Raw genomic sequence first — 12,492 nt, 5'->3', positions numbered from 1 at the left:
AAATACAAATAATTCAATACAGTTATCTTCTCTCTGTTAATGTTCATATATTGACACATGCAAAAGACCTTCACCTTGATTGATGAAAGTAAACCATACATTTTTAAATTGCTAAGCTTGGTTTATAGCAGACCTGCACAACTTGTGGTTCTCTAGGTGTTTTGGACTTTACCAACCAATTCTTGGTTATTGGAACAGCTGTCTAGGGCTTCTGGGATTTGGAAGCCCGAACATGTGGAGGGCTGCAGGTTGTGCAGGCCTGGTTTATAGTTTAATATCAGTTGTGAAACTGCTAAATTAGGAGAAAATGCACAAAACTTCAGTTTTGTGCAGAAAAGTTTTGTGCAAATTTTCATGTAAAAATGCTGGTTTTGCATGAAGAATTTTATTTGCAGACTTTCTCAAAGTTCTTCAAAACATTTGCAAAGAAAATCTTATGTTTTCTTCCTCATTTTTGCTGTGTGCTCCTAGACCAGTGGTTCTCAACCTGTGGGTGCCCATGTGTTTTGACCTACAACTCTCAGAAATCCCAGCCAGTTTACTAGCTGTTAGGATTTTTGGAGTTGAAGACCAAAATATCTGGGGATCCACAGGTTGAGAACCACTGTCCTAGACAGTCAAACTCCAAATCTCCCACTTTTGCAGACTCCTCCTTTAGAACAACAAACCTAGAGATGTAGATATGAAGAGGATTAGAAGTAATTTTGTTGTGCTTGTTTAAAAGTCTCAGTTCTGCAAACTATCAGCACAGTGCTTTAATAAACAAACCTATCCTGTGTTAAGCAGGCTCTTTATTTATTTAATGGTTTGTTTCCAATTTCTGCAACCATAAACCCTTTACAGCGACTTTAAAATTTATCTTGTTTAGCTGGATCTACTAAAAGCTCAGCAGAATGCTGAATGCATCTAAACAAACTTAAGGTTGATTGTGTTTCTACACATAAATTATTGCATAAAGAGAAGAACAAAGTTGAGCAAAAGGGAAAAGCCAAATAACCCAAGCGATGACAAACTAGCCTTGCTCTATAGGTCAATTCCTTTGAGGAGACCCAATTAAGGTAGTACGTACATACTATCTGTGACCTATGGATTTATTGTGCAGACAAGGCATTGACTTTGTTGGGATTTAAACGAAGGTCTGTTGGTAAATGGTTTAAGAAATGCTGGCTGTGAAATCTTATAATAGATAAGAAATACAAGATTTGAAAATGCCTGGATGGATAACCACAAGGCATGTTAGATCAACTTCTTTGATATTCTAAAGGTAAAGTGGGTCAATTGACATCTTATTGTTTGTAGCACAAGAACTTAATGAACATATTGGAAATATAAAAGTGGACTAAATTTTTCTTAATTTGATATGAATCTGTTTTACAAACACGCTTTTACAGCAGTGATACCTCAAAAGTGATCCATGGACGGGTGTCAGTCTAACTCAGTGGTTCCCAACCTGTGGGCCACGAGACCTAAAGTACGATCCGTGGCTCTAGATTATTAAATATGGTTTTCCGTGGATGAGAAATGGTGACTACTGGATGGTATATGTTTTGTATCGGAAACTAGAGCTGATGTAGTCTATCCATTGCAATTTTCTGAATCAGCACCCCAAATGACCAAACTGAATCTAAAGTTGACTAAAAACTGATTCGTAACCCTTTTGGTACTAATGTTGGTGAGTAGTCCCTGGTCAAAGTTGTCCCTATTCAAGTGGTCCCTGGGAACCACTGGTCTAACTGATTGGTTGCTACTTAGGATCTCCAGATCTCAGAGCCTGGGCGCAAGTCTCCAAATTTCATAGATTATCTTCAGGTGGGAGACAAGTGTGTAAATTCTCCACTTTTTGGTGGAGGTTCAGTTCCAAGCCAAAGGAAAGGACTGTGTTGTAGTAGAGTCTGTTGGCAACACTGCAACTGGTAGTAGGAGTGTCAGAGGAGGGAAAAGAGGCACTCGGGTGTTAGATGAGGAACAGCAGAGGAAGAGGATCCGGGAGATACTTATGTCACCCACTGATGAAGAGTCCTTCAAAGGGTTCTCCAAGAGTGAAATGAGTGAGGAGGAGGAAGGAGATACAGTGGATGTGAATAGGGGAACTCAGAGGATTACTCGGAAGTAGGAATCAGATGAGGAGCGTCAGAGAAAGAAGATCTGGGATATACTTACTGTTCCCACGGAAGAGGAGGATTTCATGGGTTTTTCTGGGAATGATGGGTCTGGGAGTGATGGAGATGGGGATGAATCACTGGATTGGACCAAGGTACAAGAGGTTTGGGATGTGTGTACTCAACCAACATCTAGTGACACATTTGTGGGGTTTTCTGGTGGCAGGGATTGGCAATCGGGTGATACTGTGGAGTCTTGGGGAGACCTAAGTCTTGACAAGAGGTGGAAGAGTTGGAGGGATGGGCGTTGGTGCTCATCTGTGGAAGCTAAAGCAGCTGATGGGGTGGAGGGCAGCTCATCATTGGATGATGAGTTGTAAGATAAAAGTAGGCACTGAAATGGTAGAACTTTGCAGTAGGCAAAGTGTTGGTTTCGTGCCTTGGGTCTTGTCGCTGCCGCTTTCCTGTTGGGCTTGGGTCCTGGATCTGCAGACTGAGTGCATATATCCAGCTCATTGGGTAGACCACTAGCTTGCTATAATCTACAATTCTTAGACGTGATACTGCAACTTGCAAAACTTTCTGGAGGTAGACTGGGTGTGCATCTATGTATAATCAGCCCTTCAACAACTGTGGGGAAACTGCAAGTAAAAGAAAAAAAAAACTATCTAGAAATCTCTTGGTCCTCTAGTGTGACTTTATTTTCAACTTGTAGTGGAAGTTGACTGTAGGATTGCAGCAAAGGACCTAAAGTTTACTAAATAATCAACTTCACAAAAATTAAATCTCCAAATGTGGAGGGCCAGCTGTATTTATTTAGTTAACTTCCTTATTCTTTCCCAATCATTGCCTTAGTAGTGCTTACTCTTCACTCTGCTGTGCATCCTCATTCTGGCTACAAGCAAATAGGTTACATTAAATGTTCTTTATCCCTTCTTCTTAGTTTCCTAATAATCCTTTCATTTCACTTTGACCATTTAACAAAGATGTTTATTTTCAAACAGATAAATATGTTCTCTCCCTTCTTCCTTGTATTTGAATAACAAGCTGAAAACTGTGCTTGATATTTAACGCACAATATTTAGTGAAACCACAGAGGTCTCGGGCTTTAGCCTGGGACAATCCTGAACTGGCAACCCTACAGCCAATCCACAGTGAGCTTCCAAGTAAACACATGAATGCAAAATAATATGATAGAAAAATGGCACTAGGCTGTAGCACATTGAGAAAAAAATGTCTGCAACACCAGATATTTTGAGAAGCACTGCTTTACAGGCATTGAATAAAGAATGTACTGTATAATGCATTATCTGGGGAAAGCATCATCCTCACATGTTGCAATGCATTTTAAATGCCTGCTCAGGTATATCATTTGCATATAAAATAGCAGACTTCTTACAATGGCCCAGAGGGAATTAATACTGAAAAGGCTTCCTACTTTGGAAGGCATTGCACTTTTTTTTTTTAAAAAAGCACAGTTTCCATCTTTAATAAAATCATGGTGTTTCTCTTCTTGCTTATTTCACAGTCCAGAAGCCAGCCCCACATTAGCTTGAAGCAAAGCACCAAGCAGAAGGTATGTTTCTTATTTCTTCCACAAATTCTTGATTTTGACATGTTTTAAGGTGCTTTCCCAAATAGCACACAATTGTCTTTCTGATTTTTTTTTTGCTCTTTGATAAATATGGAGAGATGGTGGGGAAGATGGTAGCGGAGTATAAATGAAGATGATGATGATGATGATGACTATTATTATTTTACCAACATGTTATAAATGGAAAGACTGTGTAGAATTCCCATTAGGACACCTCCCCTCTTTGATTAACTTGCTTTCGGGTAGTAGAAGTCTATCATCTGACACCGATCATGGTTGGTAGAGCGATAACTTGTCCTTTCTTAAACCAGACAATTTTGTGCTGGTTTAAAGATAAAGAATCATAAGAAGAAAAAACAAAACAAAACAAAGCTGGGCTGCTGTGAGTTTTCTGGGCGGTATGGCCATGTTCCAGAAGCATTCTCTCTTAATGTTTCGCCCACATCTATGGCAGGCATCCTCATATGTTGTGAGGTCAGTTGAAAACTAGGCAAGTGAGGTTTATATATCTGTAGAATGTCCAGGGTGGGAGAAAGAACTCTTGCAATTGTCCACCTTGATTAGCAGGTAATGGCCTTGCATCTTCAAAACCTGGCTGATTGCTGCCTGGGGGAATCCTTTGTTGGGAGGTGTTAGAAGGCCCTGATTGATTCTTGTCTGGAATTCCCTGTTTTTTGAGTGTTGCTCTTTAATTATTGTCCTGATTTTAGTCTTTTTTAAAACTGGTAGCTAGATTTTGTTCATTTTCATGGTTTCTTCCTTTCTGTTGAAATTGTCCATATGCTTGTGGATTTCAGTGGCTTCTCTGTGTAGTCTGATATGGTAGTTGTTAGAGTGATCCAGCATCTCTGTGTTCTCAAATGATATGCTGTGCCCAGGTTGGTTCATCAGGTGCTCTTCTATGGCTGACCTTTTAGTCATAGCATAACCTTGAAGCTATTCATCAACAGTGAGCATCTGGTTAGCAGATTCAAAAGGCACATAGAACCATAGAGTTGGGAGAGACCACAAGGATTATCTAATATGATGCCATGCAATTATATAAAACTAAAGCACATCTGCAAAATGGCCATCCAACATCCACTTGTAGACCACCAAAGAGGAAAAGTCCTCTACTTAGCAAGGCAGTCTGTTAGGAAGTTCTTCCTAATGTTTAAGTGGAAGTTTTTCATTTTGTAATTTGAATCCATTAGCTTATCTCTTAGACTCCAAAACAGTTATTCTCAACCTTTGGGTTCCCAGATGTCTTGGCCTACAACTCCCAGAAATCCCAGCCAGTTTATCAGCGTTAGGATTTCTGTGAGTTGAAGCCCAAAACATCTGGGGACCCACAGGATGAGAACCACTGCTCTAAAATGACACTCTTCTACATGACATCCTTTCAAATTAAAGATGTATGTATTATCATGTCTGAATCTTCTAGCTCCCTATGCTGTTCATCATAGAGCTTGGTTTCCAGGCTATTTACCGTTTGTTGTCCTCTGCTAGACACATTCTAGCTTGTCAGTGTCCATCTAACACTGGGTAAGATTAATGAGAGAGGTGGGATATCTCATTGTTCTCTTGGAAGACAGTGCAGGGCCATATTTTTGTTTTCTTTTTGCAATGCAATCTCAACTATACTGAAATATACTCAACCTTCTTCCATGTAATGAAGCATGACATTTCCTCCAATGGTCCCAATTTGGCAGGAACAGTCCTGATTAATCCTCTGTAATCCACTTCTAATGTGTTATTGAAAAGTCCCAGTTTCTTTCACTGTTCTCACTTTCCACCTTCATATTCAGCTTCTTTCAATGGCTGCAAATGGGGTTCAAATCAATTCAACAAGAGGGTAAGGAGAGCAGAGACCAGTAGATTCTGGAAAAGCAAACTGCAGCACCTCTCCTAGATTTGTTCTCCCTCAATATCAGGCATGGGCAAATTTTCTAACTTGGGGGCCACATGGCGGGCCGGAGCAGGGTGGGTGGAGTTGATGGTAGACAGGAGAGAAAAAGTGTATCCATAGGATCCCATATTTCCTACTCCTGATATAGAATCCTAACCTTGTAAGACACCCCCAAAGGCCATCCAGTCAAACCCCTGCAATACAGGAAGGCACAACAAAAACACTCCCGGTAGACAGCCTCTGCGGGAAAGCCTCCAGAGAAGGAGACTCCACCACACTCTGAGGCTGCCTATGCCACTCTTCAGGAAGCTTGTCCTAATCCTTTCAGTTGAATCTCTTTCTGTATCATTTGAACCCATTGCTCCCTTGTGTCCTGGTCTTTAGAGCAGCAAAAAGTCAGTTTTCCTCCCCCCTCCGCTTCAATGGGACACCTTTTCAAATCTTGAAACATGGTTCTCATGTTCCCTCTCAACCATCTCTTTTCCCAGCTAAACATCCTCCAGGAGGAAAAGAGGAAGGAAAAAGAGAAGGAAGGAAAAGTGGAAAGGAATCGAGGGAGGTAGGAAAGAGAGAAGGAAGGACAGACAAAAGGGAGGGAGGGAGGAGAAAGAGAGAGAGAGGGAAGGGGGAAGAAAGAGGGTAGAAAGGGAAGAAGAGAAGGATGGATGGAAGGAAATAAGAGTGGAAGGGAATAGAGGAGGGAGGGAAGGGATAGATGAAAGAGAGAAGGAAGGAAAGACAAAACGCAAGGAAGGAATGAATGAAGGAAAAAGAGGGAGGGAAGAAGAGAGAGAGGGAAGGAAGGATTAAAGGGTGGAAGGGAGGGAAGGAAGGAAAAAGAAGGAGATAAGAAAGGAAGGGAAGGAAGGATGAAAGGAAAGAGAGAAGGAAGGATAAGATGGTGGGTGATAGGAGGACCTGAGAAAAGAGCCCAAGGGGTCGCATCCAGCCCTCAGGCCTGGGTTTACCCATACCTACTCAATAGTAATATTTGCCATCTTGATCATACTCCAAGTCTTTGATTGGTCATTTGTGTTCAGTTATTTTAATTTGTGAAATCTTGAAGGAAATGAAAATAACACTTCTGGATGAAAGGCCCATTGCTCTGTTATTATGCTATAGAGAGGCAAAATTCTGTTTTGTGAGAAAAATGTGTGTATATAAAACTCCTATTTACCTTTCTGTGGGAAGCCAGCGATGAGAGAGGGAGAATAGGCTGACGAGGGTCATGGCACTCACTGAACACTGCCTGAAGTAGAACACCAAATTATACCCCTATCCCTCCAAATTAAACTGCATGATATTCACCCATAATGCATGTTATCTTGGTACCTGGAGCAGTAAATCTCCAAAGAAGCTCTTCATGCAAATAAAAAAACGGAAAAATAGCAATTTGCTACACTTCCATGGTACCCCAGATCAACCACATGAAGCAGCTGCCTCGCTCTGCCTAATCTCAAGATAGGCTCGGTGGGAGATATGTGTTCTTATCTTTTCCCCCGTCCATGGTTTTTCTCTATAAATATCCCTCTGGCTGCAGTTAATTGTGTTTTTCCTTCCCAGATAAATGCTAAAAGTGGAAGTAAGAGGAGGAAAATGCAATTAAAAACACCCTGTGGGGTGGCATTTTCAGAAGAGAATTGATAGGCACAGGAAAGGTTGAGCATCCTATCTTTGTGCTTATTGATTCTTTGGAAAGAAGAGTGTTAAAAATTAACTGTAAAGTTGCCAAAAAAGCAACCTCCAAAGCAAAGTTTGGAAAAGTTATTGGGTGGTGAGGGCTGAGGCTCCCATAACACTGAAAAACAGGTGTTTTGTTTCCCTTACAATTTTTTTGTGTACCAAATAGATTTTTTTGGTGCTGATCACATAAATAAGTTCAAAACTGTCACGCCATATAAGGTTTTTGAGAAATTGCCATTTTTAAACAATTATTGCAAAATTTTGAAATATCTTCTTGTTTGACAGTAACTAGCATGATTTTTTAGATTGCTCATATTTTTGACAGCCATAAGCAATATGTAACATATAACAAAGGAGCTCCCTTTGGTGCAATGGGTTAAAGTCTTGTGCCAGCAGGACTGCTGACTGACAGGTTGGCGGTTTGAATCCGGGGAGCTCCCGTCTCAGCTCTAGCTTCCCATGTGGGGATATGAGAGAAGCCTCCCACAAGGATGGTAAAACATCAAAACATCTGGGTGTCCCCCTGGACAACATCCTTGCAGATGGGTTATTTTCTCACACCAGAAGCGATTTGCAGTTTCTCAAGTCGCTTCTGACATGAAAAAAAAAATCCAACATGAGACCCAAAATGGCTTACAAGTTTTAAAGAAACAGACTAATCCAAATAGGCCTATCATCATAAGAACACTTCTGGTCTCCATCTACAAAAACTTACTCTATGTAGGTAGCGTTAAGCATTTTAGCAATTTTAGTGGCAGCTGTAGCATTCCTGACATGAAAGTTTTGTTTCTGTATCTTTCAAGCCAACTTAAAAAAAATCAATTTCACACAGTCCAGTTCTGCTATTCTCTATTGTGCTTATGCCAAAAATTTGCATCAGTATTGCTCTGAGCAAAGATTTGAACTTAAAAGTAAAGTAAAGACTTTCGGTATATATTTCAGATTTCAATATTAATGTCAAAAATACGTAGTATGATTTTACATAGGATTTGTGCTACATTAGAACAGTCAAGACAAATATCACTTAAGTAAAATAAACATTAAATATTAAATAACCAGAAAAATAAAATAAGGTATAAACACTAAACTAATTTTTCAGCTGCTTTTGGCATCACTCTCCTGTTGTGGGAATGCCTTATTCATGAGTGTGGTGAAAACCGGTGTCTTTAAAAAAAAGGCAAGGCTGACGTTTTGAAGGGATTTGAAATGGATAATCATAAGGCTGGGCTTTCTTCAGGCTTTAAGTAGAAGAAGACTTGAGAATGCTAGGAAATGCGAGAGTTTGAGAGTGTTGCAAGTCTAATTTTGTGGGAGCATTCTTTCTTGGTAAATAATATGCATGGGATCATGATTTGGAGAAGAGACTGAAGAATATATGATGTATCAGTTTCTGATAAGAGGAGCTATCTTTTTAGCAATAGTCACCACACTAGACTAGTCTGTTGCAAGATATAAGCAGGGTATATAATCAGAGACTTTTTGTTGATTTTATCACCCAACAACTGTTTTTTCAATGGCAAGTTATTAAGGTAGTTATCGCACTCTCAGCTTTCTACATATCAGTTCCTTTTGACCACACTTTTTTACAATCTAGACCAGTGTTTCTCAACCTAGGGGTTGGGACCCCTGTGGGGGTTGCGAGGAGGTGTCAGAGGGGTCACCAGAGACCATCAGAAAACATAGTATGTGTGGGAAGTTTGGTCCAATTCTATCGTTGGTGGGGTTCAGAATGTTATTTCATTGTAGGTGAACTATAAATCCCAGCAACTACAACTACAAAATGTTAAGGTCTATTTTTCTCAAACTCCTCCAGTGTTCACATTTCAGCATATTGAGTATTAGTGCCAAGTTTGGTCCAGATCCATCATTGTTTGGGTCCACAGTGCTCTCTGGATGTAGGTGAACTACAACTCCAAAAATTCAAGGTCAATGTCCACCAGATCCTCCCAGCATTTTCTCTTGGTCAAGGGAGTTCTGTGTGCCAAGTTTGGTTCAATTCCATCATTGGTGGTGTTCAGAATGCTCTTTGATTGTAGGTGAACTATAAATCCCAGCCACTATAGCTCCCAAATGACAAAATCAATCCCCCAACCCCACCAGTATTCAAATTTGGGCATATTGGGTATTTGGGATTTGAAAATACATCCTGCATATCAGATATTTACAATTCACAACAGTTGCAGAATTACAGTTACGAAGTAGCAATGAAAATGTTATGGTTGGGGGTCACCACAACATGAGGAACTGTACTAAGGGGTCGCGGCATTAGAAAGGTTGAGAACCACTTATCTAGACATTATGTGTATCTCTAAAAAAGGTAAAAAGGTAAAGGTTTCCCCTTGACATTAAGTCTAGTCATGTCTAACTCTGAGGGTTGGTGTTCATCTCAGTTTCTAAGCTGAAGAGCTGGCATTGTCCGTAGACACCTCCAAGGCCATGTGGCCAGCATGACTGCATGGAGTGTCGTTACCTTCCTGCTGGAGTGGTTCCTATTGATCTGCTCACATTTGAATACTTTCAAACTGCTGGATTGACAGAAGCTGGACTTCACGGCGGGAGCTCACTCCCTGGATTTAAACCACCAGCCTTTCAGTCAGAAGGTTCTGCAGAATACTTTGCACAACTATTTTCATAGCACCCTACCCCACTCTGATTAATGGTAGGGCATGCCCCTGTTAGTGCATGAAATGTACTTGTAAATAATTAACATTCTTTCACATTATGAAAAAATAATGCATAATGCACATATTTAGCCGAAAGTACCCTGATTATTAGCAAAAGCATGCACATGTTGCACACATATCCTTCAGCAACAACGTGAAGTATAAAATAAAGCATCGGTTAGATCAGGGGAGGGATAGTAGCCCACAGATAAGATAAATTATTCCCCAGGACTCCTGTAATTATCATGAGGAATAAAAAATAAATGGCATGTAAGTAAACTATCCATATTTTTCAAATCCTTTGCATGCAATTGGGAACAAGGTCTTAATGTTCTCTTGGGCATTATAGCTGTCTGAGCCTTTTATAATCCTTTTATGCCTGCTTCTCAGCCCCCAAAGGTGTCTAGTTTAATCTGCGACTTTAACAGGATTTGCCATTTTTGATTTTTAGTCAGAATGCAGTGCTTTCTGAAAATGAATTGCACGAGAGTGCTTTTTTCCCCTTCTCTTTTTTTGAGCAGGTACATAATCAGTTATCCATTAAGAACAATTTTGGGATGTTTCGGCATGACTGATTAAAATGACATGCTGTTTTCTATTTGTGAAGAAAGTCACTAATGTCCTGCTGCTATTGATCAGAAGAGTGAATTCCATTTGGAGTGGGCCATGCCATATTTGCCTTTGAAACTAAGCGTGAGCTCCTTGGGCGTAAATCCATAGAGCAAAGACATCTCTGGATAAATCAATGGTAACACCGTTATGTGACCCTTCCCACCAGCCTTGCAACATTAAGTTAAACAGATTGAGGGAAATAAGATGTAGCTGGGAAATTCTGCAATTGATAGCACACTGCTTCTAAGGCATTTAATTATGGGATATTCAATCAGCAATTTCAGCTTGTGTTCCAAAAGGGTCAACTTTATTGGAGGATTAGCATAGCTGCAACTTTAATACAATTTTACACAGACTTATCATCAAGGGTATAGCTGGAGGGGGAAATAAGGATATTCCTCCAATAAATGATTTCTTTTGTCAGCCCCCTTATTTCTAGCACAGCAGAAAGTGAAACATTAAATAAACAAATACTTAATTTACAATGAATATGGGAAATCATATATATGTTATATGCCAGAGCAGAAACCCCTCTGACCTTAAGCACCACACCAGTTCAGTATAATCAGCAAGCAGTTTATTGAAGGATATATGGTAAGCAAAGCAGTAAAAATAGTGGAAACAGTACAGTCCAAAACAGTATACATCAAAGGTAACAGTTAGCCCATGAACTTCAAGGTACAAAGGTAAAAACACAACATCCAAGGATGCAAAATCCAGAAGAGCAAGACAGCATGGAGATCCAATACACAGAACAGGAACTTGGAAAAACCTGAAACATGAAACTAGGAATCCACTTGGAAACAAGACGGTCATGAAACTCCAACACTGACCAGATAGAACTAAAATCCTTTCCCGTCTCATATAAAGCTTTTCCTATCTCATGAAATGAAAGCAAAACATTCTGTTTGCCTTTACAAACAAATAAGGATTTCTTTTCTAATAAATGGGCTGACCTTTGTCAAGTTTGGGAACTTTCTCTTAGTTTACAAAAGTTCCTGTCTTCTCTCATCAATCTCATTAACTTCTGCACCTGACAATTCATCCTCAGAAGACAGTTCCTCAGAAAAAGACTGCCATGGGCCCCTTTCAGGAATTTGACCTTGAGAATCTACAGGAGAAGCACTCCATTCATTAGAAACCTTGAACCTTTTAGCAAGGCCAGAACCAGGCCTTTCAACAAGGGCAGGACTTGAAAGCTCAGGCCCAGGAAAACCATCATCCCTATTGACATCAGACACAATCACAGGCTGAACTACAACAATATAATAGTGAACCCTATTGAAATTATTTACTTCCTCCACAGATTATCATACCCTGGAAGACATAGAAAATTCATAGAGAGATATCCTCTTTACGAGTTTGCTAGGTCCTCTATGATAACTTCTGTCTGAAGGAATCACCTAAAAAATTCCAGTGAGTATTGAGGTTATATAGTATTAGGATTCCCTTGGTACCTTTGTATTAAAGTTGTGTGTGGAACTGTTTTCCTTAGTTTCATCCATTCTTTTGTTACTTTCGTTACCTTCAGGAGCACATAATGGGAAGGCCCCTCCTGGCATGAAAATCAGCTCAATCCCAGCTCCTCATCTGCTTTTCATGAGCACATGGCTGAGCACATGGTGCTCTATGCCTTTTTGCCTTGGAAAGAGAGTTTGTGTGTGTGTGGCATGCAGACCTGGAAAATGCACACACCTGTCTGCAGCCGATTGCCTCCTCTAGAGTAAGAATGAGAACTTGCCTGTTGCCTCCTTGCCTTTGAAAGAGAGTGAGCATGTGTGTGGTGTGCAGGCCCAGAAAGTGTGCAACTAGAGTAGATTCATTGAACCAATTCTTCCTCAGTGATTATTTGACAACTTGGTAATTCTGATTCAATTGATCCATTCGAGTTGGGAGTTGACTGTTGGAGCAATAATATTCAGTGCCCATTACAGGTAGTAAAGTATGAGAAAG

General features: G+C 40.2%; 1 protein-coding gene across 4 annotated transcripts in view; it reads left to right on the top strand.

Moving 5' to 3' along the window:
* The window catches only part of RASGEF1B (RasGEF domain family member 1B), a 290,573-nt gene that overhangs the window by 37,263 nt on the left and 240,818 nt on the right, over positions 1-12,492 (top strand). For all 4 annotated transcript variants that reach the window (XM_060779340.2, XM_060779337.2, XM_060779339.2 and 1 more), the window contains exon 2: positions 3,628-3,675. In XM_060779340.2, the coding sequence (XP_060635323.2) occupies positions 3,628-3,675 (48 nt within the window). The remainder of the gene's footprint in view (positions 1-3,627; positions 3,676-12,492) is intronic.

The sequence above is a fragment of the Anolis sagrei genome, chromosome 5 (assembly GCF_037176765.1).
Source record: "Anolis sagrei isolate rAnoSag1 chromosome 5, rAnoSag1.mat, whole genome shotgun sequence".
Lineage (NCBI taxonomy): Eukaryota > Metazoa > Chordata > Lepidosauria > Squamata > Dactyloidae > Anolis > Anolis sagrei.
The sequence above is the reverse complement of the archived record's forward strand: the minus strand, read 5'-3'. Positions and strand labels throughout refer to the sequence as shown.